At 36.5% G+C, this 27219-nt stretch overlaps 1 protein-coding gene across 1 annotated transcript in view; it reads right to left on the reverse strand.

The window, feature by feature from the left end:
- The window catches only part of DIAPH2 (diaphanous related formin 2), a gene marked incomplete in the record, with an annotated part of 842722 nt that overhangs the window by 361549 nt on the left and 453954 nt on the right, over window positions 1-27219 (reverse strand). Inside the window, 1 exon segment of the mRNA XM_018044114.1 lies at window positions 25184-25423. Coding sequence (XP_017899603.1) covers window positions 25184-25423 — 240 coding nt within the window.

Raw genomic sequence — 27219 nt, forward strand, 5'->3', positions numbered from 1 at the left:
AGTCAGTATGAGCTCTTTCAAGGGAAGAAACCTTGTTTCACTAATACGTATTGTCCACAGTACCTAGGAGCATCGTAGTACACACCTAGGGAGGCAATCAATGCTTCTGAATGAAGATTTTTCTCCACATCAATTCCCACCTGTGAGGCCACAGAACAATTCTTCTAAATTAAAGTATACTCTTGTTCTGTGTGCATGTGTACACATATGCACACACACATATACATACATACACATACAGAAATACACATATACATACATACACATACAGAAATACACATATACATACATACACATATAGAAATACACATATACATACATACACATACAGAAATATTGACCACAAAGCCCAGACTTTTTCAGGACACCGTTATCTGTTGTGAGTTATATGAGAGGGAATGTCAGAACAAAGTCCCAATGTCCCCTTGGGAAATGAAGCACTAAACATTTATAAGGGGAGAGAGGTTAGGAGCAAAGCAATTATGAATGTAGAAGTACATTTGATGATTCAATGTGGGCTGGACACTAGAGATCAGACATAAACAATATATGGGATCAGAGATAAACAATAAATGGTACTTTCAAAGCCCCCAAAGCCTAGCATTTACAAGAAAGCACAAAGTTATACAGAAAGGGGATGATGTAGAAGAGTAATTTTGTAGAAAGTGTCAAGGACTGATATATCTAAAATGATAATGAGTACATGAAAAAAAGAAGCCAAAGAAAGGACAAATTTAAGACACACTGTGAAGACAAACAAGATTAAGCCATTGAAAAGAAATACCTGGGATGACGGAAAGGGAAAGATCAGACTCCAAAAGTTTTAAATTTGGGTGATTAAAAGAATGGTTGAATTGGAAATAGAACTGCCATACGACCCAGCAATCCCACTGCTGGGCATACACACCAAGGAAACCAGAATTGAAAGAGACACGTGTACCCCAATGTTCATTGCAACACTGTTTACAATAGCTAGGACATGAAAGCAACCTAGATGTCTAGATGTCCGTCGGCAGACGAATGGATAAGAAAGCTGTGATACATATACACAATGGAGTATTACTCAGCTATTAAAAAGAATGCATTTGAATCAGTTCTAATGAAGAGGATGAAATTGGAGCCTATTATACAGAGTGAAGTAAGTCAGAAAGAAAAACACCAATACAGTATATTATCACATATATATGGAATTTAGAAAGATGGAAATGATGACCCTATATGTAAGATAGCAAAAGAGACACAGATGTAAAGAACAGACTGTTGGACTCTGTGAGAGAAGGGAAGGGTGGGATAATTTGAGAGAATAGCTTTGAAGCATGTATATTAATCATCTGTGAAATAGATCTCTAGTCCTGGTTCCATGCATGAGACAGGGTGCCCAGGGCCGGTGCACTGGGATGACCCAGAGGGATGGGATGGGGAAGGAGGCTCAGGATGGGGAACACATGTACACCCATGGCTGATTCATGTGAATGTATGCAAAAACCACCACAATATTGTAAAGTAATTAGCCTCCAATTAAAACTTTTAAAAAAGAGAAAAAAAATTAAGAATGGTTGTATTGAGAAAGCGGTAACTCTCTAGAGTAAGCTGGCTTTGAGAAGGAGGTAGCAGTTTGTTTTTTAAACGTCGAGTCGTAGCTATGTGAAGCTAATCTATGGAAGGTGGTCACGGCCATTCCATTCTCTCTGCTTCATTTTATCCTATATAATAATGCTTCTTAAACATCCATATGACCATGCCATTCTCTTCCATCAAAAAAATAATGGTTCTCTACAACTCATATAAAGAGGTTCACATTTCTAATCTGAATAGTTATCGAGCACAGACTGGATTCAGACAGTACTGGGTTTGAACCTTCACTCTATACCATTCACTACTTGTGCGACCTTGGGCAAGTGACCTCAATACTCTATGCCTCAGCTTTCTGATCCGTAAAATGGGCATTAGATAAGACTTGTAGAATTTAATAAGATAGTCTATTATCATGCCCAGGATCACCATATAGATCAGAAGTGATAAGAATATACTTTAGCTTCCCATCTTCATACAGAGTAAGTCATTACCATAACCTAAAAGCCCCTCTGTGACCTGGACCACCATCACCAGTGAGATCTTATCTCTAGCTACTGTCTCTCACCAGCCCCCTTGAGCCATGCTTGACCTCCATTCTGTTGCTCCTTGAATTTACCAGGCATGTGTCTCACTCAGAGCCTGTGCATGTACTTTTTCTCTGCCTGCAAGTTTTCACTTTTATGCACCAGCATGGCTAGCTCCTTCTCATCTTTCAAGATCTGTACTCAAAAGTCACTTTCTCATTATGTTCTTTTCTGGTTACTCTATCGAAACTTGCAATCTACTCTCAAAATATCTCTTACCTCTCTCCCTCTTATATTTTTCTACATAGCAATCATCACAAATATACTTCTTATTTTTAATGTTTTTATTATAATAAAATTATTACATTTATATTTAGATTATATATTATATTATAATAAAATACTTATATTTGTATTATCTGTCTCTGGTACAATGTCAGCTACACAAGTAGAGGGCATTTTTTGCTCTGCTTTGTTCACTTTTACATACTCAGAATCTAGAACAATGGCTGGCACATAACAGGTACTTAATATATATTTACTTAATGCATGAATGGGTAAAGATTTCCATTCATTTTCTTATGTTCTTCTTGACCTAAAATGCCTTCTTCCTTCATCATGTGGTAGTAGCCTATACCCCCTTTAAGGGGGACGAGAACCAACATTTCTAACCTATCTATTATGTGCCTATGGGCCAGGTACTTTGAGAAGTGTTTCAAATGTGTCATCTTTTGTTCAAAAAATCATGAAAATATTCAGTTATTAACAAGCCCATTTTATAGGTAAGGAACCAGGTTTAGAGTGCTTAAGTAACTTGATCTTGGTCAAGAGTTGGTGCCAGAATACAACATGGTAACTTATGAAAATTGGGTGTCTATCACATTCTGGACTGAATTAAGCATCAAGTGTGATGAAGGTGATGGGACTGGGGGACAGGGTCATTCTGGGAGAGTAGTGCTAATGATCCTCTCTGAACTTTCCTGAACAGAATTAATAAATTTTGCTTTTATTTTCTCATAGTGATTTATATAAACTTTAGTTAAAGGATTTATTCCATAATATATCATTTTGTTTACACAAGGAGTCTCACCTGTCAAACTGGGAACTACTTAAGAAAGATGAAAAAATATAATTTTGTTCAGCAAATGTTTGTTGAATGAATAAATGCTACAGAGAGCCCAAAGATAATGAGAACTCACTTGATGATTAGAGAAATCTTCCATGACCTTCATGCACAGTTTCAATACATTGCCAGTGGTGCAAACTTAAAAAGACTGGATAGCCAGAAAGAGAAGGTAACATGTAAGGTAACTGATTAAAAATATTGATTATGGGTAACAAATAGCTAGATAATAGAGTGGGCAGCAGAGCTGGCAGCTGGAAAATGGTGAAGCTAGTAACAAAGATTATTATGATTTTTTGTCCTAAATAAGTTCAACATAATTAAGGCTGTGGGGATTAGGCAATGGAAGAAGTAAACATTAAAAATCATGAGAAAGGAAAATGCATAGGCACTGGTTATTTCACTCATTCTCAAACCATGGTTCCTGAACCAATCGATTCAGCATCACCTATGGACTTGATCGAAATTCAAAAATGAGGGCCATGCATGAAACTGACTAAACCAGAAACTCGAAGGGTGGGGGTCCATCAATATATGTTTTAATATATTGGCCAAAAAATCTTGATAGTACCTCCAGATGATTGAGGCATGCTAAAGTTTCAGAACCACTAGTCTTCTTCAAAGGAAATTTCTAGACAAGATGTTTGCCAGGGCCCTGTCATAATTACTTCCACATATAAAAAGTTGAAGTGCCAAAATAACTCCAAAGCTTACTGTTAATTTAAAACTAGCAATCTGTGACATCTGAAGGACACAATCACAATCACTCTGAATGTTCTTGATTAATTTATATTAAAACTGAGACTGATTAGTATCAGAACTTACCATCTACTCATCTACAAACTGATGACCCAAACAGTATGTCCAAAGCTCATAAGTCTGTAAAACTCTCCCTCATCCTTCACCTAAAAGCGTATTGAAAATACAGCTACCTGATGCTGTAGTGTGTCTTATCATCCTTGTATTATCAGGGTGATGGGCTAGACAACCCAGAAGATCCTTTATGACTTCCAACTGTAATTCAAGGTGCAAAAGTCACTTCTTATTAGCAAATCTGAATTACTGTTGAAATATTTGCTCAAGAATTTTGGATTAGAGTAACAAATTTCAATGCAAGACATCAGGTTTCAATGCTTTCCATAAAAAGTCTTACCTTATGAATTTATTTCTCCAGTTCTAATTTCTAGGCTAATGTGTGCTGGCTCTAAGTAAACAAACACCATGATATATTTAAGCAGGTTTAAAAATATTAAAACTTCAATGTGATGGAATATAAAAATACAATAAAGTAGTGAATATATAACAGAAAAGAAGCAGACTCATAGATCTAGAGAATAAACTAATGGTTATCAGTGGGGAGGGGGAAGGGCACAACAGGGGTAAGGGGACTAAGAGGTACAAACTATTATGTATAAAATAAGCTACAAAGATATATTATACAACAGGGGGAATGTAGCAAATATTTTAAAATAACTATAAATGGAGTATAACCTTTAAAAATTGTGAATCAGTATATTGTAGATGTGGAACTTATATAATATCATGTATATCAACTTTACTTGAATAGAAAAAGAAAAAACTTCAATGTGAGATAAAAGTTCATGTCTCTAGATTATATCAGAAGGAAGACCTTTCTAGACATGCCTGCTCCCTTTTCCCCTAGTGTTTATACAAATGGCTACAGCGAAACTCAGCAACTTATCAACAGGTCCTTTCCTCAGGAAAACTCAGAAATGCCTAATCCCTTGGCATCAAGGAAAGAGCTGGAACAGATAGCAACACAACAGGACCCACATTTATATTGAACTGTCCTTAGAAAGAAAGGATGTAGGGAAAAGCAGTGAAGGAATATGGTAGAATCATTGGAATAAACCCAGCTAGACTACCAATACGATCGGATCATTCAACTTCATTTCTTTTAGCAGAAATGTTCCCTAATCATGGCTTCTTTTTCCCTATTGTATTTTTATATTCATGGAACAGTTAATATTTAAGCAATCATGAATGCTTCAGTGCATATATCAAAACAACTGCTATTGTGTGCCAGTCTCAGTACAGCACATGAATTCTAATGTTTGTCTCCTTTATTTAAGCAAAATTAAGTTCTGTGTTCTCTGCCAAGGGTTGTTTACAAATTATTGCTTTCTTCAATACCACCACATGCTACAATAACATTGAGAAAGATAATGTATTTTTAAGGATTGCAATTACCATAAAGACATTAGCTCTGTAGCGACGACCAGACAAGTTTCATACATGCTTTCCTGGCTTTATTTCTAACTCTCACCCCAAATGCTTTCCTGGTGCTACATGACCAGGGCTGACACTAATTCAGCCAAATGTAATATACAGTAGAAAGATGTCTTAATTCTTTATGTAAATGTGACTGTCCTTTTTTCTTTTAACATTCTTAATTTGAGTGCTACAATGTATTTCAAAAAAAAAAGGGAAGAGATAATATCAATTGTGTTAAAGTCAAGCAATTTAAGAGTTTTATACTTGTTTGCTGCTTATAGCAGCAGTCTCTGAAAGGAGAGCTTAAACTTGAAAACCATGATAACATTAAATGGCATAAAGACTCATCTCAATTGCCATCTTCCGGCTCAGCAGGGCAGTGGTGATGTCAGTTTCCAAGAGAAGACAAATTTTGCTTTCCTGTTCTTCCTGCTCCACCTCTCGGCATTTTTCCTTCTATCCCTACTTACTTATTCAAGGAGAATACTCTGCATATGCATTAGCCTGAAGTAGTCAGCACCAGTGGCAAATCAACAGCCATTTGTCCTCATTTGAGGCAAGACCAGAAAGAATTAATGAATCATGTCTATACTTTAAAAACTAAAGCTGTTCTGGCACTTTCAAATGCTCTTAATCAACCTGCCTATAGGTTTACCAAACAGTTCTTCTGAGAATAGTTTGAACAAAAATCAAGGTATTCTAAATTAGTATAGAAATACTTTACAAACACGAATATCCCTAAGGTCTTCAGTGGTTTCCACTCAGAAATGGTTTGAGCATTTAACTGAAACTTGCAACTTGTATTGTCATGAGAATTTTACTTAACAAAACTGTTTTATATGCATGAGGTTTGAAAATAAGTGAAGGGATTTTGGATTTGTTTATTTTATGTTTTTCCTGTACTTCACCACCACCAAATAGGTGTATATAACTGATATTGCTATCTATATATGGTGTAAATAAATGACTTTTGCAGGTGTGACATTAGTGGCTTTAAGAACAACTAACCTATTTAAGAACAACCTTTAAGGCCTAAGGTATACAATATTGCCAAATTATAATTAGAATCTGTGTAACCACTGTTTAGGGATGAGTTACATAATTAGCTATCCCCAGTCATTCATTTTCATGACTGTATACTATTCCACCCCATGAATATACTTTAGGTATAGTCTCATGCTGACCATTTCTGTTATCTAGTTTCCATTTTTAGAGGGGTGAGGGAGACATTATTACTGATATTCTTATAGATAATGCTGTTGTGAATATTACTTTGTTATAATACACACAAAATTTACCATTTTAACCATTTTTAAGTGTACAGTTAAGTGGTGTTAAGTACATTCAACGTTGTGATGCAACCATAACCAATGTCCACCTCCAGAACATTTTCCCATGCTGACATTCTGCACCCATTAAACAATAATTCCTCATTCTTCTTTCTGTTCTACCTGCTAGCAACTATTACTCTGCTTTCTGTCTCTATGAATTTGCCTGTTATATACCTCAATTAAGTGGGATTATCAATATTTGTCCTGATGTGTCTGGCTTATCACACTTAGCATAATGTCTTCAAGATTCATCCATGCTGTAGGATATACCAGATTTCCTTTTTGTAAAGGTTGAATAATAGCCCATCGTATGTATTCAGCATATTTTATTTATTCATTCGTCTGTCAGTGGACACTTGGGTTGTTTCCACCTTTGGCCATTGTGAATAATGCTACTATGAATAATCAGTCTTTCAATTATTTTATATTTACATACAGAAGTGGAATGTGGCATCATACGGTAATTCCGTGTTTAACTTTTTTAGTAACTACCATACTGTTTTCCACAGGGGCTATTATCACACAAGCCATTTTACATTCATACAAGCCATGGTACAAAGGTTCCAGTTCCTCCGTTTCCTTGCTAACATGTTTGTTTTCTGTTTTTTTTTTTTTTTTTTTTTTTTAAGATAGTAGCTCTCCTAATGGATATGAAGTGGTATTTCATTATAGTTTTGATTCAGATTTCCCTAATGATTAATGATGTTGAGCATATTTTCATGTGCTGATTGGCCATTTTCTTTAGAAAAATGTGTTAAAATCTTTTGCCCATTTTTGAATTAGGTTGCTTGTGTTTGCTGTTGTTCAGTTGTAGGAGTTATGCTTTATCAGATACGTGATTTACAGATACTTTTGTCCATTCTGCGGGTTATCTTTCTACTCTATTGATACTGATTACTCTTGTACAAGTCTCCTGAGTCCTTATGTAAGAGCTTATTTAGAGAATACACTAGGAGCGACATTTATGGTTATGGTATCTTCAACATTTCTAAATCATACGAAACTGTTTTCCAAAACAGGTAACAAATGACACTCTCACCAATAGTTCCCCTTGACACATATTCTTATTCATTCATAATATTTTCAGAATTTAAAAATTTTTGCCCATCTAATGGATATGAAATGATATCTCATTGTGATTTAATTTTATGTATGAATATAAAATGGGCTTCCCTGGTAGCTCAGCTGGTAAAGAATCTGCCTGAAATATGGGAGACCCTGGTTCAATTCCTGGGTCTGGAAGATTCCTTGGAGAAGGGATAGGCTACCAAACTTCAGTATTCTTGGGCTTCCCTGGTGGCTCAGATGGTAAAAAGTCAGCCTGCAATACGGGAAACCTGGGTTTGATCTGTGGGTTGGGAAGATCCCCTGGAGAAGGGCATGGCAACCCACTCTAGGATACTTGCCTGGAAAATCACCATGGACAGAGGAGCCTGGCAGGCTGCAATCCATGGGATCACAAAGGGTTGGACACGACTGAGTGACTAAGCACAGCAGCACAGCATAAGAATGTAAAATGGTACAGATAACTTGGAAAACAGTATCTTTTAAATTTAAGCCTACTTTCTATAAGATAGTAGGTATTTACCCAAGATAAAGGAAATTTCTGTCTTGCACATGAATATTTAGAGCAGCATTATTTGTAATAGACAAAAATTAGGAACAACCCAAATTCCCATCAATGAATGGAAATGTGGTGGAATATTATTCAGTAATAGAAATGAACTACTGATACATGTCACAATACGCTAAGTGAAAGCCACACCAAATCCAAAGTAACAGAAAAGATTACATTACTGAATAATTTCATTTATATAAAATTGTAGAAAAAGTTAAAATTGTAGTGACAGAAGGCAAAGAAGTAGTCGCCTGGAGATGGGAGTAGGGATTGACTGCAAAGGGGTATGACCAAACCACAGGCTGTTAGAACTGTTTCATGTCTTGACTGAGTGAAGGTTACACAGCTGTGTACAAACAACAAAATTCATCAGACTTTATATTAAAAAATGAGTAAATCTGATAGTATGTCAATTGTACTTTGGTAAATTACTTTAAAAATTACCAGTTAAGTTCAAATCTCTAAGTGTGAACACATTTAACTTCTGAAATAATTAACACAACAAACAAAACTCCTAAGGAGTTTCTTTCATAAATTGACAAGTACCCAGGCCTTTCTTATATATTTCATGAAACCTAAAACTTGTAAAATGAATGGAATAAATCAGGCATGACTGATGTAAAATCCTTAGAATCTTCATCAGCATCAGTCCCTAAATTTCTGAATAGCTTACAATGCTTTACAACTTCCCGCAACACAGGTTTCAAAGTAAAATATTCTATTTATTTTAAGTATCTGAAAAGCCATTTGGAATTAAGAAATACACACTACTATATATATAATAGACCATCAAGGATCTACTATATAGCACAGGGAACTATAGTTAATATTCTGTAATAATATATATGGAAAAAGAATCTCAAAATGAATATATAAATATATATATAATATAACTGAATCACTTTTTGCATACACCTAAACCTAATACAACATTGTTGGAGAAGGCAATGGCACCCCACTCCAGTACTCTTGCCTGGAAAATCCCATGGACGGAGGAGCCTGGTAGGCTGCAGTCCATGGGGTCGCTAGGAGTCGGACACGACTGAGCGACTTCACTTTCACTTTTCACTTTCATGCATTGGAGAAGGAAATGGCAACCCACTCCAGTGTTCTTGCCTGGAGAATCCCAGGGATGGGGGAGCCTGGTGGGCTGCTGTCTATGGGGTCGCACAGAGTCGGACACGACTGAAGCGACTTAGCAGCAGCAGCAGCAATACAACATTGTAAATCACCTATATATCAATTAAATTAAAAAAATAATTTAAGTGCCTAGCTATTTGCTTGAATTTTAAAAACTGAGTTCTTTCTAAATTTTCAACCTCGGCATACATTTATATTTTCTTCCACTTAGTTGCTTGGATTTCAAAGAAAGATCCTTCATACAAAGCATTAATGGTGACTTACTTCATTCTTATTTATCCGAAAAACCTGATGACTATCTGTTTTTAAAAGAAACATTACTTTTTTCTCCAATTTTTGAATAAGGCAGGGTACAGACACATAACCATCATACAGTGGACCATTATATTACTGTTTTTGAACAGGTACTGATTCTGCCCAACATTTTAAATAATAGTAACTACTATAAAAGCAGTTAGAAACTTATGAAGAACTGTTTTAAAGATGTTCCTTCTGTAGCATAAAAGGGAAAAGAATGAAGATTTTAAAAAGGAAAAACAAAAAGAAAAAAATAAATGACGAGTCTTTGTGCTTGTCCCCATAACAGAGGGAGGAATGCAATATCTAAGCTTTGGTTTGTAGGAGAGAAGTAACGCACATGCTCTGAATGAGGCTGGCATTGTGCCTTTTGTTTCTAAAGAAGAGGGGCAGTTTTATGGTATTGGCTATCATATAAAAGAGTGCTTCATTATCTTGTAGTTAGTTAACCACTAATTATAGCAACACAGATTATTTTATATGTGTGCTATTATATGAAAGTCATCTCCTCCTTCTCTTCACCCCATTTCTCCCTATTTTCCTCCCTGTCTCTTGTTTTAGTATTATAATGTGCTGTACTTGGCAAGCAGCTCATTAGTCTGTTTTATTTCTCTTTATCCTTGCAAAGCATCTAGCACGAGGTTCCATAGAAAATAATTAATAATGTTGCCAGCTTCCTGCCCAAATACTAGCTAAAAAGTATTGCTTGTCATTGTTTAGTCTCTAAGTCATGTCCGACTCTTTTGTGATCCCCATGGACTATAGCCAACCAGGCTCCTCTGTGCAAAGGGATTCTCCAAGAAAGAATACTCGAATGGGTTGCCATGCCTTCCTCCAGGGGGTGTTCCCAACCCAGGGATCAAACCTTTGTCTCCTGCATTGGCAGGCAGATTCTTTACCAATGAGGCACCAGGGAAGCCTCCAAAGCATTTATATGAGTGTGTGTGCATGTGTGTATGTATGTATTTGTTAGATTTCCGAAAATTATCATAGGAATACTTGGATGTTCAGAGTTTTATTTGAATATTAACTGCTTATAACCCCCCTTCCATGGACAGCAGCCCTCCTTCGTAAAGTTCTGCTGTGCCTACATTAGTACAGTTTCATTGGACAGGGAAATTCGTTTGTAAGATAATCACTCACATTCAGTCACAGTAGTCACATATTCTGAAAACGATCTCATACAGGGTCAAAATCCCCTTTGAACAGAGCTTTTATAGGGTAAAAAAGCATTTGTTTTCAAACTTCCTAATTATATTCACTAAATGCTGTTCGTGTTGTCAACTTTTCCCCACTGTGAGAATTACAAAATCAGTCATAAGATTAAACTCAGAAAATGACTACAGCAATTCACAGAATACTAAGCCAGCTGGGTTCATTTAAATCTTCTATAGAAACAGCCTTTGTGGCAAACCTAGTAAGATCTACAGCTAGTTCCATAAATCACCATTTTTTTGGTCTGCTCCAGTGCTGAAATTATTTACTGCCAAATGATATATGGGAGACTCATCAAGAACCAAAATATAAAAATAAAAAAGGTTTTTTTGTAAACTAGCAAATTATTCATGTCTGCCAGTCACACTACCCAATAGAAGAGCTAACTGTATCCACTATTGTTTAGTCACAATGACTTCAAGGAGTATCTTGATGGCACAGTATTAAGTTGATTGTTTATTTCACATCAGTGCAAGAGGATACAATTTTTAAAATGAAAGAAAATAAAGATGTAGTCATTGTTTTTATTTTCTTGAAATGGGTCTGTATTTAACGAGTCATGAAGCCATAAACAAGTCCCCTATTGGAAACAAATTTTACCCCTCACTACAGTTCTATATACAAATTTATATTGCTTGCTTTTTAAATAATTATTATTGGCAGAATATAAGCAGCATAATGTGGCAACTCTCACTTTGCATTTTTAAAGCTCTTTACAAGTTTATCAGTTTACATGTAAGAAGAAATAGTTAACCTGATTCTATTTTTCTCTGATCATCCAATTCTGAAAAACATCCCTGAAACTTTCTCACTCCTTCATTCCCTCTCTCTTATTTTATCTCTCAATCTCTGCAACACACACACACACTTCTTAGATTGGTCTGGCTTTTAACTTCTTTTTCTCAGTCCTCCTACTAATATAAAACTTTCCAAAATTGACATATTTTTCCTATCAAAAAGATCATATGCTTCCATGGGGGGTATAGTAAATAGGCATAGCTAGTTCACAAAGCAAGTGTAAATGTATATACTATATATCCTCATATTACCCCTCATAACAAGTTATCTGGACAATATGGGATACAGATTTAATGGCAACAGAAGTTAAAACCAGGGATAGAAGCATAGGTGTCATAATATTAAGAATTATACTTAAAGGTCTTGGTGTGCATGTGTGTGTTTTAAAAACAGAACATTTTTAGATATACAAGCAAAATAGGAAAAGGTACTGAGAAAAAAGAAAATGTTTTCAAAGCAGTCAATATTGACAAGGAATAATAATCATTTGCATTAGACAAATTGCATTTTCAAACTACTATTCTCCAGAGAATTTAATAAACTGAAAATTGGGGGATATAATGAAGTTTTCACACACCCTAAATTATAGTGTTGTAAATGTGATAATATCTAAACAGATGCAATCAAATTCTGAGAAAACAAACAACTGTTACCTTTAAAGTATTACCTAATTTGCAGCAATGAATTTAAATTAATGAATATTTCAACTTAGAGAAAAACCTTTAAATAAACTCATGGGAACTCTATATTTTTAGAGGAAAGTAGGAGAACAAAAGTGTGAGTTTGTTTCTTTTCATTAGAGCTCAAGGTTTCAAAAAAGGTATTCCAACTATACCAATTTGAAGAAGCACGTCTACAAAACTGGGTAAAGCCTGTGCCTAATGTGATCATACACTTTTACCCCTGCTGATACAGCAGGTAGTCTTTTTCCTCACCTCGATTCTGTAAAATAGGCTACAGAAAAAAAGAAAGATGCAAACCAACTCCACATTAACATAAATCAGGAAAATGCTGTAACCATTTGGAAAAATTGAGATATCTATCTTAGAAATAAAGAGACTAGGTACCCTGCATCTTGGAGAAGGCAATGGCACCCCACTCCAGTACTCTTGCCTGGAAAATCCCATGGACGGAGGAGCCTGGTGCGCTGCAGTCAATGGGGTCGCTAAGAGTCAGACACAACTGAGCGACTTCACTTTCACTTTTCAGTTTCATGCATTGGAGAAGGAAAAGGCAACCCACTCCAGTGTTCTTGCCTGGAGAATCCCAGGGACGGGGGAGCCTGGTGGGCTGCCGTCTATGGGGTCACACAGTCGGACACAACTGAAGCGACGCAGCAGCAGCAGCAGCAGCAGCAGGTACCCTGCATCTTGGGCTTCCCAAATGGCTCAGCAGGTAAAGAATCCACCTGATATGCAGGGGACACAGGAGATGTGGGTTCCATCCCTGGGTCAGGAAGATCTCCTGGAGGAGGGCATGACAACCCACTCCAGGATTCCTGCCTGGAGAATCACCATGCACAGAGAATCCTGGAGGGTCACAGAGTCAGACACGACTGAGTACGCATGCACCCTCCATCTTAGAAGTGGGAAGACAGGAGATTTTCAAACTGAAGGACAATCTTCAAAGCACATGGTAGTGTGTTCACAGAATTACAAAACACGGGAGATGTGCTCATATTTTTCCAACCCTTAGGGTGCTGTATTTTTAAACTGAAGCTCAGAAGTAGCCTGTGTTTTGCTCAGATTTCCATGAAAGGCACTGGAGGCAGGAACTCTGGATTGGATTCCTGAGCTGGTATCCACACATCTTGATTACTGGAGAAATAAGGTGACTGAAGCAATCTTTCACTATTACATTTGCACATGTGTACAAGTCCACTTATGACTCCATAGACGGCAGCCCTCCAGGCTCCCCCGTCCCTGGGATTCTCCAGGCAAGAACACTGGAGTGGGTTGCCGTTTCCTTCTCCAGTGCATGCATGCATGCTAAGTCGTTACAGTCGTGTCCAACTTTGTATGACCCCATGGACAGCAGCCCACCAGGCTCCTCTGTCCACAGGATTCTCCAGACAAGAATACTGGAGTGGGCTGCCGTTTCCTTCTCCAGCACAAGTCCATATGCGCTGACTAATAGTATGTGCTTGAGGACATATAATGAATAACATATGGAAATTAAAAGAGTTTATGGAGAATTGTTTCTTTAAACAAATAAATTTATAGAGTTCTATAAACTTAAACATTTCAGCACTTACTGACAATATCAAAACTTGCTCTTTGAAAATTCACAAATTTGGGTGTATAGATTGTCGTGATGGAGAAGGAAATGGCAATCCACTCCAGTATTCTTGCCTGGAAAATCCCATGGACGGCAGAGCCTGGTAGGCTACTGTCCATGGGGTCGCACAGAGTCGGACACGACTGAGCGACTTCACTTCACTTCAGATTGTCGTGAAGAGCTACAGGAAGCAAAACCGTTGACACAGTTACAGAAACTGAATCTTAAGTGTCACCATGGACACAGTCAACAAGGGTTCAACATTCATTTTTTTCATTGAGTGGTTCAACATTGAGTGGTTCTCAGAGATGAGAGCCCATTAACCACAGTACAATACAAAACAAAGGATTTAAATAAAGGTCAACCATCACATAAGCTGAACAAAGGAAGTCATTTAAAATTAAGAATGATATCCTGTCCTTACCTCATTCTATGGTACTTAGTTATTTCAGAGGTCAAAAATGGTGAATGGCCTTGCTTCAGTGTAACATAATGAGGCACAGACAAAGCCCTAATTTGAGATGTTAGTGTCTACTGGTCATGAGTTATGAACAAATAATATAATATATCACTGTATTATGTGGTGACATTTTTAAAATACAAGTAACATGAATCACCTCCTCTGTGTGTTGCTGTAGCTTTGGATCTTGTATCACTAATTATAACCCATGAATCATAGAGATCATTAACTGCAAAGTCTTTGTTGCAAAGAGCCCACCGAAGGAAAGTTAAAAGGACCCACAGGGGAAAAAAAGGAAAGCTTGGTAAGAGCACCTAACATTCCATACAACCCTTCTTGATAGAGAATATAATCTTCCCTTACATGGAATTGTTCCAAGACAAATTATCTTCCTCAACATCATTTTCTCTTGAGTAAATTATCAATCACATTTCCCCCAAATCCAAATAATACCAAAACTGTCTTATAGGAAAAAACATATCTGAGTAAACCAAAAGACATCATCAAATTCTAAAAAAAAAAAAAATACCTTGGGCCACTGAAATACTGAGTCCCAGGAAAAGAGGGCTTCTAACCTCACCTCCAACACTGAGTGATCCTGGGTAAGCCATCTCTCTGGAAACATGTTCATTTGTAGAAAATATGTATTGAGGAGAGCAGCCAACACTGCCTACACAAAACTGATATGGTATGAGAGCCGATATATACAAAGCAAGTGATGGCTCTATAATTATTCAGATTACCAGGTCCTATTTCATTACAATTAAGTATTACCTCCTGGATACATTATAATCTCTTCAGTTCAGTTCAGTTCAGTTGCTCAGTCGTGTCGGACTCTTTGCGAGCCCATGAATTGCAGCATGCCAGGCCTCCCTGTCCATCACCAACTCCCGGAGTTCACTCAGACTCACGCCCATCGAGTCCGTGATGCCATCCAGCCATCTCATCCTCTGTGGTCCCCTTCTCCTCCTACCCGCAATCCCTCCCAGCATCAGAGTCTTTTCCAATGAGTCAACTCTTCCCATGAGGTGGCCAAAGTACTGGAGCTTCAGCTTCAGCATCATTCTTTCCAAAGAAATCCCAGGGCTGATCTCCTTTAGAATGGACTGGTTGGATCTCCTTGCAGTCCAAGGGACCCTCAAGAGTCTTCTCCAACACCACAGTTCAAAAGCATCAATTCTTCGGCATTCAGCCTTCTTTACAGTCCAACTCTCACATCCATACATGACCACAGGAAAAACCATAGCCTTGACTAGACGGACCTTAGTTGGCAAAGTAATGTCGCTGCTTTGAATATGCTATCTAGGTCGGTCATAACTTTTCTTCCAAGGAGTAAGCGTCTTTTAATTTCATGGCTACAGTCACCATCTGCAGTGATTTTGGAGCCCAAAAAAATAAAGTCTGACACTGTTTCCACTGTTTCCCCATCTATTTCCCATGAAGTGATGGGACCGGATGCCATGATCTTAGTTTTCTGAATGTTGAGTTTTCAGCCAACTTTTTCGCTCTCCTCTTTCACTTTCATCAAGAGACTTTTTAGTTCCTCTTCACTTTCTGCCATAAGGGTGGTGTCATCTGCATATCTGAGGTTATTGATATTTCTCCCGGCAGTCTTGATTCCAGCTTGTGCTTCTTCCAGCCCAGCGTTTCTCATGATGTACTCTGCATATAAGTTAAATAAGCAGGGTGACAATATACAGCCTTGACGTACTCCTTTTCCTATTTGGAACCAGTCTGTTGTTCCATGTCCAGTTATAACTGTTGCTTCCTGACCTACATACAGATTTCTCAAGAGGCAGGTCAGGTGGTCTGGTATTCCAATCTCTTGAAGAATTTTCCACAGTTTATTGTGATCCACACAGTCAAAGGCTTTGGCATAGTCAATAAAGCAGAAATAGATTTTTTTTGGAACTCTCTTGCTTTTTCCATGATCCAGCGGATATTGGCAATTTGATCTCTGGTTCCTCTGCCTTTTCTAAAACCAGCTTGAACATCAGGAAGTTCATGGTTCAGGAATTCTATTAATATTCCTACAATGACTTCTATTTCAATTTGCATAATAAAAAGAAAGATTTCTCATTTTACAATCTACAAGAGAGGCAAGAAAATCCCCATTTTCAGTTCTCTGGAAGGGGCAGAGTTGGTTCTGTAATTCTTCCTTAAAATGAGCCATGTATAACTAACCATTCTGTTACAACACAGTGAGAGGGCAGTGTGTTGCAAGGTTTTGAACACAAAAAACCTAGATTTAAACCCAATCTTGGATATTTACTAGCTTTTTTATCTTGTAAAATATTACATAACCTCACTGGGCTTTCACGTGTGCATCCAGGCTCATTCATGTCCGACTCTTTGCGATGCATGGACTGTAGCCCGCCAGGCTCCTCTATCCATGGGATTCTGCTAGTAAGAATACTGGAAAGGGTTGGCATTTTCTCCTCTAGAGGATCTTCTGAACCCTGGTATCGAACCCGAGTCTCCTGTGTCTCCTGCATTGCAGGCAGATGCTTTATCACTGAGCTGTTTCCTAATTTACAAAATGAGATTAATAATAATAAATCTCTCTGAATCACAAGGGATATATCTAAATTTTAAAAACACAGGCAACCACCTGTATAGACTATTGACCAGGATTTACTGATCTTCACTAGGGCGCCTTTCAATATCTCTTACGGTTATTTTCAACAGTATCTTTGGTTTTAAATTAATAGTGTAATATTTATTTTATAACCCATGTTTGAGGGTGAATTTTTGTTTTATATTGATATGAAACAGTATACTTCTATATTTTTGCAAATAAACCATAGTTTAATGTTACAATTATACATGTAATAGTTTTGATGGTAAAAATACACCCTTTATATCTGTGAAAAACTAAATGCTCTCACTTAAAAAATGCTAATACTTATGTTGAGCTCACATGACAAATCCTTTTGTTTAATTAAATTGCATACCTTTCATTCAATAGTAATTTTTATACAATAGCCACCTGGGATAAAATTTAGAATAAAATAGTAACCACCCTGCATGTGTTCTGCATCTTTACAGAGAAAGAGAGATCAAATAAAAAACTACAGTAAAGTAAGCAAATAGTCCTATAATAATTAACCTCACAATGTGTAATGGGAACCAGAGAAGAAGAGCTAAAGGGTAAAAAGTAGATAACCAGATGAAGAAGAATAGCAAACGACATTATAAAAATGTGAAAGGCAAGCTGTTCTAGTCATATGCTTAAAACAAAAAAACAAAAAGGTGAAAGAGAGAAAAATTAATAAAGTATAATCAGGAGGCCAAGATGCTACCCCTATTTTCTTTTTTTTTTAAATTTATTTTTTAATTGAAGGATCATTGCTTTACAGAATTTTGTTGTTTTCTGTCAAAGTGAAGTCGCTCAGTCATGCCCGACTCTTTGCGACCCCATGGACTGTACTCTGCCAGGCTCCTCTATCCATGGGATTTTCCAGGCAAGAATACTGGAGTGGGTTGCCATTTCCTTCTCCAGGAGATCTTCCTGACCCAGGAATTGAACCTGGATCTCCTGCATTGTAGGCAGAAGCTTTACCATCTGAGTCACCAGGGAAGATAGTGTTCTGTCAAACCTCAACATGAATCAGCCATACGTATACACAGGTCCCCTCCCTTGTGAACCTCCCTCCCCATTCCCCCCTTCTAGGTTTGTACAGAGTCCCTGTTATTTTCTTAACTAACATGACCAACTGGCCCAGTTTCCCTAAGATTGCCCAATTTTTGTAGTGAAAGTCGTGAATCTCAAGAAAGCTCTTAGTCCTGGGCACACCAAGACAGTTGGTCGTGATACCCAGCTTTATGAAACTCACTGTTACCAACTAAGAAGGGAGCTGTCTGTAATTCAGAAAGAGAACCATATACCAACCAGGCTAGCATCTTGATCTTGAACTTCCAATCTCCAAATCTGTGAGAAAATTAATTTCTGTTGTTTAAGCCACCCAGCCTGCAGTATTCTCCTCTGACAGCATGAAACAAGCAATACACCAAGCAAAGTATAATATTTCACTTCTCCAAGGGTCAGTTTTCTCATCTGAAGAATGAAGAGGCTAGACTGATTAGATACTTTCTGATGTGAAGGTTGAGGGATGGTACAGGGAGGGAGGAGGGAGGGGGGTTCAGGATGGGGAACACGTGTATACCTGTGGCAGATTCATGTTGATGTATGGCAAAACCAATACAATATTGTAAGGTAATTAACCTCCAATTAAGATAAATTTATTTTAAAAATAAAAAAAATAAATTTTGAGACAATCCACATCATTTCATTTAAAATTATTAGATACTATATAATTTTTAGAGTACATACATGTAACTTTTTTCTTAGATCTTTTATAGATTTTCTTTTGAATTACAAATTTCTTAATTTTGTTTTCACAGACATCAGTCATTTTCCTTACAAATCACATTTTCTAGTATGTTATATTTCAGACTGAAACTGAACCTAATTTACTCTCTCTCTTACAACTTCTATGGGGGAGACAGATGCTTTCTTTTGTATCCTGGGCGAGATAGCTGTAATATTCTCTCACTAATACCATGTGATAGCCTCTAGGAAATAAGACCATTATGTTACAAAACGTTATATAAATTGTGAATCTTAGAAAAAAAGTAGCACAATTACATTATTCTATTAACCCTCTAAATCAAAGTTAGATATCTAAAATTTTCTTCACAGTAAAACCAAATGTTTTCTTCAGGTTGTTTACATCTGTACAAAAATACATCAACATACCATATCATAATTTATGTCTCTCTATCCAGCTAGAATGACTAGAAAGTCATAGTATACATGAAGGAGATATTAAGGCAGAAAAACAAAGGTTTTGGTCTTCATATTTTATAAAATGTGTGTGAGTGATTTTCAAAAAAAAAAAAAGTTATGGAGGCAAGATACTAAAGCTAGTATACAAATAACTCAAAATCTTCTCACAACTTGCCTATCAATGCTATTTGTTTCCAACATACACCCAGTATTCCAGGCATTGCAGTTTTTAATTCATCTTCAAACATATCATGAGTTATTCCTAGTCACATATCATCATTAAAAAGAACTACTACCATTTTTTAACACAGTAATTTTTCAAAGTACAGTGACAAAGATAATTTTATTTGATTCTGAAAATAATCCTATGAAAATAAACATGGATCATTGTATTTCCTCATTTATAGATGAGGAAACAGGTTTGGAGAGAGTAAATGACTTGGCCATGAAACTATGGCTAGTGATGGGCAAAACAGAAGCTAATATACAAGTTCTAAGCCCAGTGTTCTCCCATCTTGTAAGGTTATGGCTTCTTCTTCCATTCATATAACTTAATTAGATCTATCCTTCAAGATTCTTCTGTTCTAATTTATCAGTACCACTCTCATCTTCACCTCTAGCACCAAAAATTCCTCCTTTCCCTGAAGTCTTGCTAAGCTCAAAGTAATCTCAAATGCTATTATTACTTTTTATATTCATTGACAGAAGTATATTGCAACATTACATAGTACTCTGTATGTATATACATAGTACTGTGTATGTATATTTCCAGGCTACTCAACTGTATGACAAGCTCGAGCTTTCTGTGTGTCTTCTGAAATGTATGCATCCCCCTGGGATAACAACCATCTGTTTTGTTTGCCTTTGTTTGGACCTGGCTTTTATTGCTTCACTGGTCTCTCACTTTCAGTATCCTGATCCTTGGTAATAGACTCCTTTAAGGCATGACCAATCATGCCTTCACTTGGACAAGGGATATTCCTTTTCCTTTGTATTTTTGGTAACTATTATTTATTTACACAGACCTTCTTTTGTACTTTTAGATAATATCTATCAATTTTAAACATGTAATCAGTGATACATTCCAAAATGCATACTAGAAAATGCAAGTATACAAGAAAAATAAAACTAACAAGGGATATATAGAAACTGAACATGTTTTTCCTTTAATTATCACTGAAATTCCCTATTCATGACTGCTATATAACTAAACTCTTATTTCTCTTCATACTTCCTTGAAATGGCTTCTTTTTCTTTTCTGAGATCTTAATTTTTTTCCCCATTTTTAAAAAAAATTCTTAATTGGAGGATGATTGCTTTACAATGTTATGTTAGTTTCTACAATACAACAGTGTGAATCAGCCATTCATGCTTGGTAAGTCGCTTCAGTTGTGTCTGCCTCATTGCAACTCTATGGATGGTAGCCTGCCAGGCTCCTCCGTCCAAGGCATTCTCCAGGCAAGAACACTGGAGTGGGTTGCCAGGTCCTCCTCCAGGGGACCTTCCCAAGCCAAGGATGGAACTACGGTCTCTAGTGTGTTCTGCATTGGTAGGCAGGTTCTTTACCGCTAGCACCACCTGGGAAACCCCAGGTATGCATATACCCCTTCCCTCTGGAGCCTCCCTCCCATGTGCCTCACATCCTATCCCTCTCAGTTCAGTTCAGTTCAGTTCAGTTCAGTCGCTCAGTCGTGTCCGACTCTCTGCGACCCCATGAATCGCAGCACGCCAGGCCTCCCTGTCCATCACCACCTCCCGGAGTTCACTCAGACTCGCGCCCATCGAGTCCGTGATGCCATCCAGCCATCTCATCCTCGGTCGGCCCCTTCTCCTCCTGCCCCCAGTCCCTCCCTATCCCTCTAGTTCATCAAAAAGCACCAAGCTGAGCTCCGTGTGCCACACGGCTGTCCCCCACGAGCCATCTGTTTTACACACGGTACTGTACACAGTCCCACCCGCTCCTTCCCAGGCTGTGTTCACAAGTTTCTACACCAGGCCAACTGGCCCTCTTTCTAATTAGAATTTGAATTAAACACAAGGAAAGACGGAATAAAATGGTTACAACTAATACACCCTAGAGGCAACTTATTGCAAAGATTTCCCATTCATTCTTGCTTTCAGCATTCTCAAAGCTGCCATAATTGGTGCCATAATTTTAATGGACAAGTTCTTCAGGCTTTCCTCACTTTCTGGTTGAGCTCCTCTCTATAAATTCCGTTTTTTGCTAAAATCAGGCACAGTCACTTTCTGTTGCTTGTAAGTCAGTCACTTCAGTCGCTCAGTCGTGTCCAGCTCTTTGTGACCCCAATGGACTGCAGCACACTAGGCTTCCCTGTCCAGAACCAACTCCCAGAGTTTACTCAAACTCATGTTCATTGAGTCGGTGATGCCATCCAACCATCTCTTCCTCTATTGACCCCTTCTCCTCCTGGCTTCCATCTTTCCCAGCATCAGGGTCTTTTGCAATGAGTCAGTTCTTCGCATCAGGTGGCCAAAGCATTGGAGTTACAGCTTCAGCATCAGTCCTTCTAATGAATATTCAGGACTGATTTCCTCTAGGATGGACTGGTTGGATCTCCTTGCACTCCAAGGGACTCTCAAGTCTTCTCCAACACCACAGTTCAAAAGCATCAATTCTTCAGTGCTCAGCTTTCTTTATAGTCCAAGTCTCACATTCATACATGAATACTGGAAAAACCATAGCGTTGACTAGATGGACTTTTGTTGCCAAAGTAATATCTCTGCTTTGTAATATGCTGTAGAGGTTAGTCATAGCTTTTCTTCCAAGGAGCAAGTGTTATTTAATTTCATGGGTGCAGTCATGATCTGCAGTGATTTCAGAGCCCAAAAAATAAAGTCTCTCACTGTTTCCATTATTTCCCCATCTATTTGCCATGAAGTGATGGGACCAGATGCCATGATCTTAGTTTTCTGAATGTTGAGTTGTAAGCCAACTTTTTCACTCTCCTCTTTTACCTTGCAAAGCACATTCCTTATCTGATATACCCATAAAGCACAGTGTCTAGGAAGAGCTAAGTATTTTTAAATGGTTTGTTCTTATGTAGATTATATGCTATTATACACAGAAAACAAAACTAACAAATGACCCTGAAGCACAACATTACTATTGGTTAGAATTTTAATAATCAACAGGTAAGCAGAGACCAAGCTAACACTGGAAACTCATCTGCCTAGAAATGATTTGTATTACAGTTCAACACCTTACATTGGTGACTCACAGTGATAACACTCTGCTGCAAATTAGCAAACCATTTTGTGATGAGGGTAGTACTTATTGTGACCATCTGAATTTTTAATATCATTTTACTACAAGAAACATCTGATAAATTTAACTGCTTATGACATGGCTCCTTTTTAACTATGTGACTATTTTAACATAATCTTTAGCTTCTTATGAAAAGTAGAAGATTACAGTTTTAAATTCACCTAGAAAGGAAATAATCATTAGAATAATTTATGTAGGCAAGTGATATCATTTTAAAAGTATAGTCAGTACCCAGCAAAGAAAGTCCCCTCTGCTATTTTTATTTAGAAAAAAAAGTTAAGAAAAATCAACCAAGTAATCTTTTATAATATAACAAATTTAACAGCAATTCTAGCCAATCATACATCAGTAGTTAACTCAATTTCCAACATATTATAAATATAAGCTAACTATTTCTACATACTTCAGTAAATTTCTCTCATTTTAGACATTTATATCTGTTTAGAATCCTTTGCATTTCAGGAACATCTTTTTAATCCTAGATATTGTGGGAATATCATACATGTATATGATATTTCTCTTTCTTAATGACAAGTATTCCCCTGAACATAAAAATCCTACTGAAAAGTGGGAGAGGGAAAAAGATTTTTAAACATTCACTTCTTTTTCTTTTAGAACATCTATTACTACAAGCTAGTATTTCCCACAAGAATATTTTTTATTTTATTTGAAGTTGGCAAAAATCTTTGTGCTGAATCCTTTGAGCATACTTCTAGTGATAGATGTCAGACCAGCGCTGTGTGGAAGAACTTTTATTTGACAGGAAGATGACAGGAAGAAGCCTCTATCCAAAATATAAGATGCAACTGTACAATCCTTCTGTGAGATTAATGGAATCTTTTGTTCCTACATATAAATGACTTATTCATTATTGCCTCAATAAAATCAGTTCACGTTATTAATTTGAATAGTGTGAAATTAAGACACTTAAGGAGGTACATATTTATTCAAATTAGGACAGTTTGTTTTAAATGTCTTCTTTATATGAATTAAATGTGAAACAGACTAACAATACAAATTTCCAATGACATTTTAATTTATGTTTTGGTAACCACCCACCAAGAACACTTTAAGATTCATTCACTGTGCCTACAGTATATACTCTAAACAACTAACATCTTGATAAGAGATGCTTGTACTAATTTAGAGTATATGATGTGCAATAAAATGAAGTCTTATTTAGTTTTACCCTCCAAATCAGGGTGTGAGTTATTCTAATTTATTACAAGCACTGCTTTATTCTTGTTGGCAGAGGGACTAAAACTGTTTGTTTTTTAACAAAAATCTGACATTCCAGACTATCTTCCCTATCTTCTCATCTTTCCCTATGCCTCTCAAAAATAAATCGGGAGTAAACAATACAGTTTCATTATGCATCTTCTTATCTACAAATGTTATTCTTTATGTCTATCTGGGAGAGAACGACCAGGAGCAAATCATTTTTGATACATATTAAAATGCTAGCACATTTATATGTATTGCACATCTATTTAATGCATAAATATAAAAGAAATTTATACCCATTCCTAGATTGGGGATTCTTGTAATAATATACTTCAAGAACTAACCAAAGTTTTGTAATGTTTTCAGATGTAAAAGAAAAAAAAAAGGTGAAACAATGGTGAGATGTCAAAGACTGACTGCTTGTTTTCAGATTTCTCTCTCTCTCTAGCTTTCTAGGCCTCCCCCTCAGAGTCTGTTCAGTTTTCTTTGTGTAACAGACAGGTTTTTCCCTTGAATATGGTGGTTTGCACTAACCTAGAAATGGACCTATATCATCCCTTGTCTGTTTCTTTGTTTACCTTTCACAAGAATTAAAACCTTGAGAACAATACCATGAAATGGTTTAATCAAAACAATTAGAGAATTATCACTTGGTGTTCCAAAACCTTTTAGTTAATGCACTAGATTCTTAGTATAAGTTTATTAACATAACACTTTCAACAAAAAAGAGTATCATTTTCTTAGAGGAAAATAAGCAAAGCATATTCAGAAAGAAATATTTGGCTATTACCTCACTGAACTTAGCTCCTCAAATACTTTCTGGAGAGACACAAAATAAGTTTGAAGGGATTAAAATACAATGTTACATGTAGTTTATAAAAGCCATTTTTTTGGATCAAAAAACTCCAGAAAGATTTGATCAGCAAGAGCTGAACAGTATACTATAGAAGAATTTGCAGTCTTTGAGATTTTATTACAGTAAGGTTTTTAAAAATCTATCTGTTTTAAAGATGACTTCACTCAGTCATGTCCGACTCTGTAATCCCATGGACGGTAGCCTGCCAGGCTCCTCTGTCCATGGAATTCTCCAGGCCAGAATACTGGAGTGTGTGGCCGTTCCCTTAGCCAGGGGATCTTTCCAATTCAGAGATTGAACCCAGCTCTCAGATGTCATAAAATTCATCCTTTTAAAGCATAATTTTTTGGCTTACATACTATTGGTGTTTAAAGTGACTTCTCTCTCATAGATGAGATTATTGTTGTAAATTGGCATTATAAGATGTGCTCTTACCTTACAGAGAAAGTTGATCTTAAAACCCAAAGACTGGGCATTTCTTGAGCCTGAGTTCATGTAGTTTCCAACCAAAAGAACTAACTCTAAAAGTCTGTTAAAGCTTTCACTTTTCTTCAGTTCTTCACAGGCCAGAGTTACTGCTATGATGCTTGGCTTAATGTTGTTTACATGTTCTTCAAATGTGAGCTTGAAAAGAATGCTATTGAGACGAGGCCGCAACATTTTCACTGAGCTCATCTGTAAGATAAGGAATGCTGTATAAGACTATATATATATATTCATATATATATTCACATATATTAATATACACACATATATATTCATATATACATATATTCTTATATATATATATATATAAAGCCCATTATTTCTCTCTCTAATGGGGATCATTTTATAGATGATATTGTAAAAATTTTGAATAAAATTAATTCTCTCTGGGTTTTAACAGTTGTATTTCCTTCTCCAGAACACTTTAACAAATATTACTCAGTTTTAGACATTTCAAAAGAGTATTCTTTTTAAAAGCTACAAAAATAGCTGCTAGGTTTCAAAGAATAAATGAAATCATCCTTATAGCATTAAGAAAATATTATTTAAGCTAGCCAGCTGCTATATGTTAATTGCATAATCATTAGTCATCAATAAAATTTAAAGTGCCAAAAATCTGTCCCTGAGGTGAACTATGAAAATGCACAAATATAATATTCAGTTGAATGAACAGCTGGGCCACATATAAAAAAAACATATATGATGACAGATAATATAAGTGGAACCACATTTCCTAAATAAATGTGGCTTCACTGTTACCTATTTCTATGCTGTTTGAAACCAGAAGACTAGCTCTGATTGAGCACCTAATAATTTTAAACCTATGATCTATATTAATATAATACATTAAATATTTAGATATGCTCAAAAGAATCTCACCTGCTTGACAGAATGTTACACTGGGATGACCCAGAGGGATGGTACGGGGACGGAGGAGGGAGGGGGGTTCAGGATGGGGAATACGTGTACACCTGTGGCGGATTCATGTTGATGTATGGCAAAACCAATACAGTATTGTAAAGTAAAAATAAATAAATAAATAAATAAAGAGCATTTCAGAGAAATAAAAAAAAAGTTTTGGTAAAATTACATGAACTTACTTTTAGGTACATTATTCAATAATTCTATACTGGTTTTCTTCAAAACAGTTCAAGTTTTTACTTGTTTTACTTGTTTCATATTCTGGGTCCACATTCTCTATTCCCTTTGGTACAGTTCCTATGATAATCTCTTTTAGTCTTTAATTTCCCATAACTCCAGGTCATTTAACTAGTTTTCATTCACCAAATTAATTCTGGGAGAGAGGTGGGTGGAGGGTCAACACATAAGAACATACATAAGCACATACACAATGAAATTATTAACAATCCTAATTATTTTTTTTTACATATAGCTTAACTTTTTTAAATACAAATGCCAGTCACAGAGTAGGCATGAGATAACTGCAGACAACATGAAAATAATTTGACAACATAAATACGAGTCCTTAGTTTAAGGACTCTTAAACTAAGAGTTCTTAAGGGGACAAAATACCCCTCAAAAGCAGCAAAATGAGCTGTCAAATAGACCCTATCTGCTCTGATACAAAAGTAAAGCATAATCTATCATTTTTCCTCTTTGAAATAAATTTTGTCATTAATCATGGATGTCTGCCTCTCCAAAAATTAACCTTTGTTGTCTGCTAATCCTCCTATATGCATTCATGCTTTTCATAGGCAGATATATAAAAGTATACTAGGAATATCCCTGTTACTAGTTCTGAAATGTAGGTCATATCACTCATCAATAGCTTTGCAAAAACACAATCAGGAGAATATTCAAAGCATCCTACTGATTTTTTCAGTACTCACGTGATAAGTATAAGACACACCATCTACTCACAAAAAGTGTCCAATATAGCCTAAAACTCATAACACAATCACGTGATAACTACAGCTAACAATAAAATTAGCCCATGATTCTAAATGGGTAAACAGAGATTAAGT

Source organism: Capra hircus (genome assembly GCF_001704415.2).
Source record: "Capra hircus breed San Clemente chromosome X unlocalized genomic scaffold, ASM170441v1, whole genome shotgun sequence".
NCBI classification, from domain to species: Eukaryota; Metazoa; Chordata; class Mammalia; order Artiodactyla; family Bovidae; genus Capra; species Capra hircus.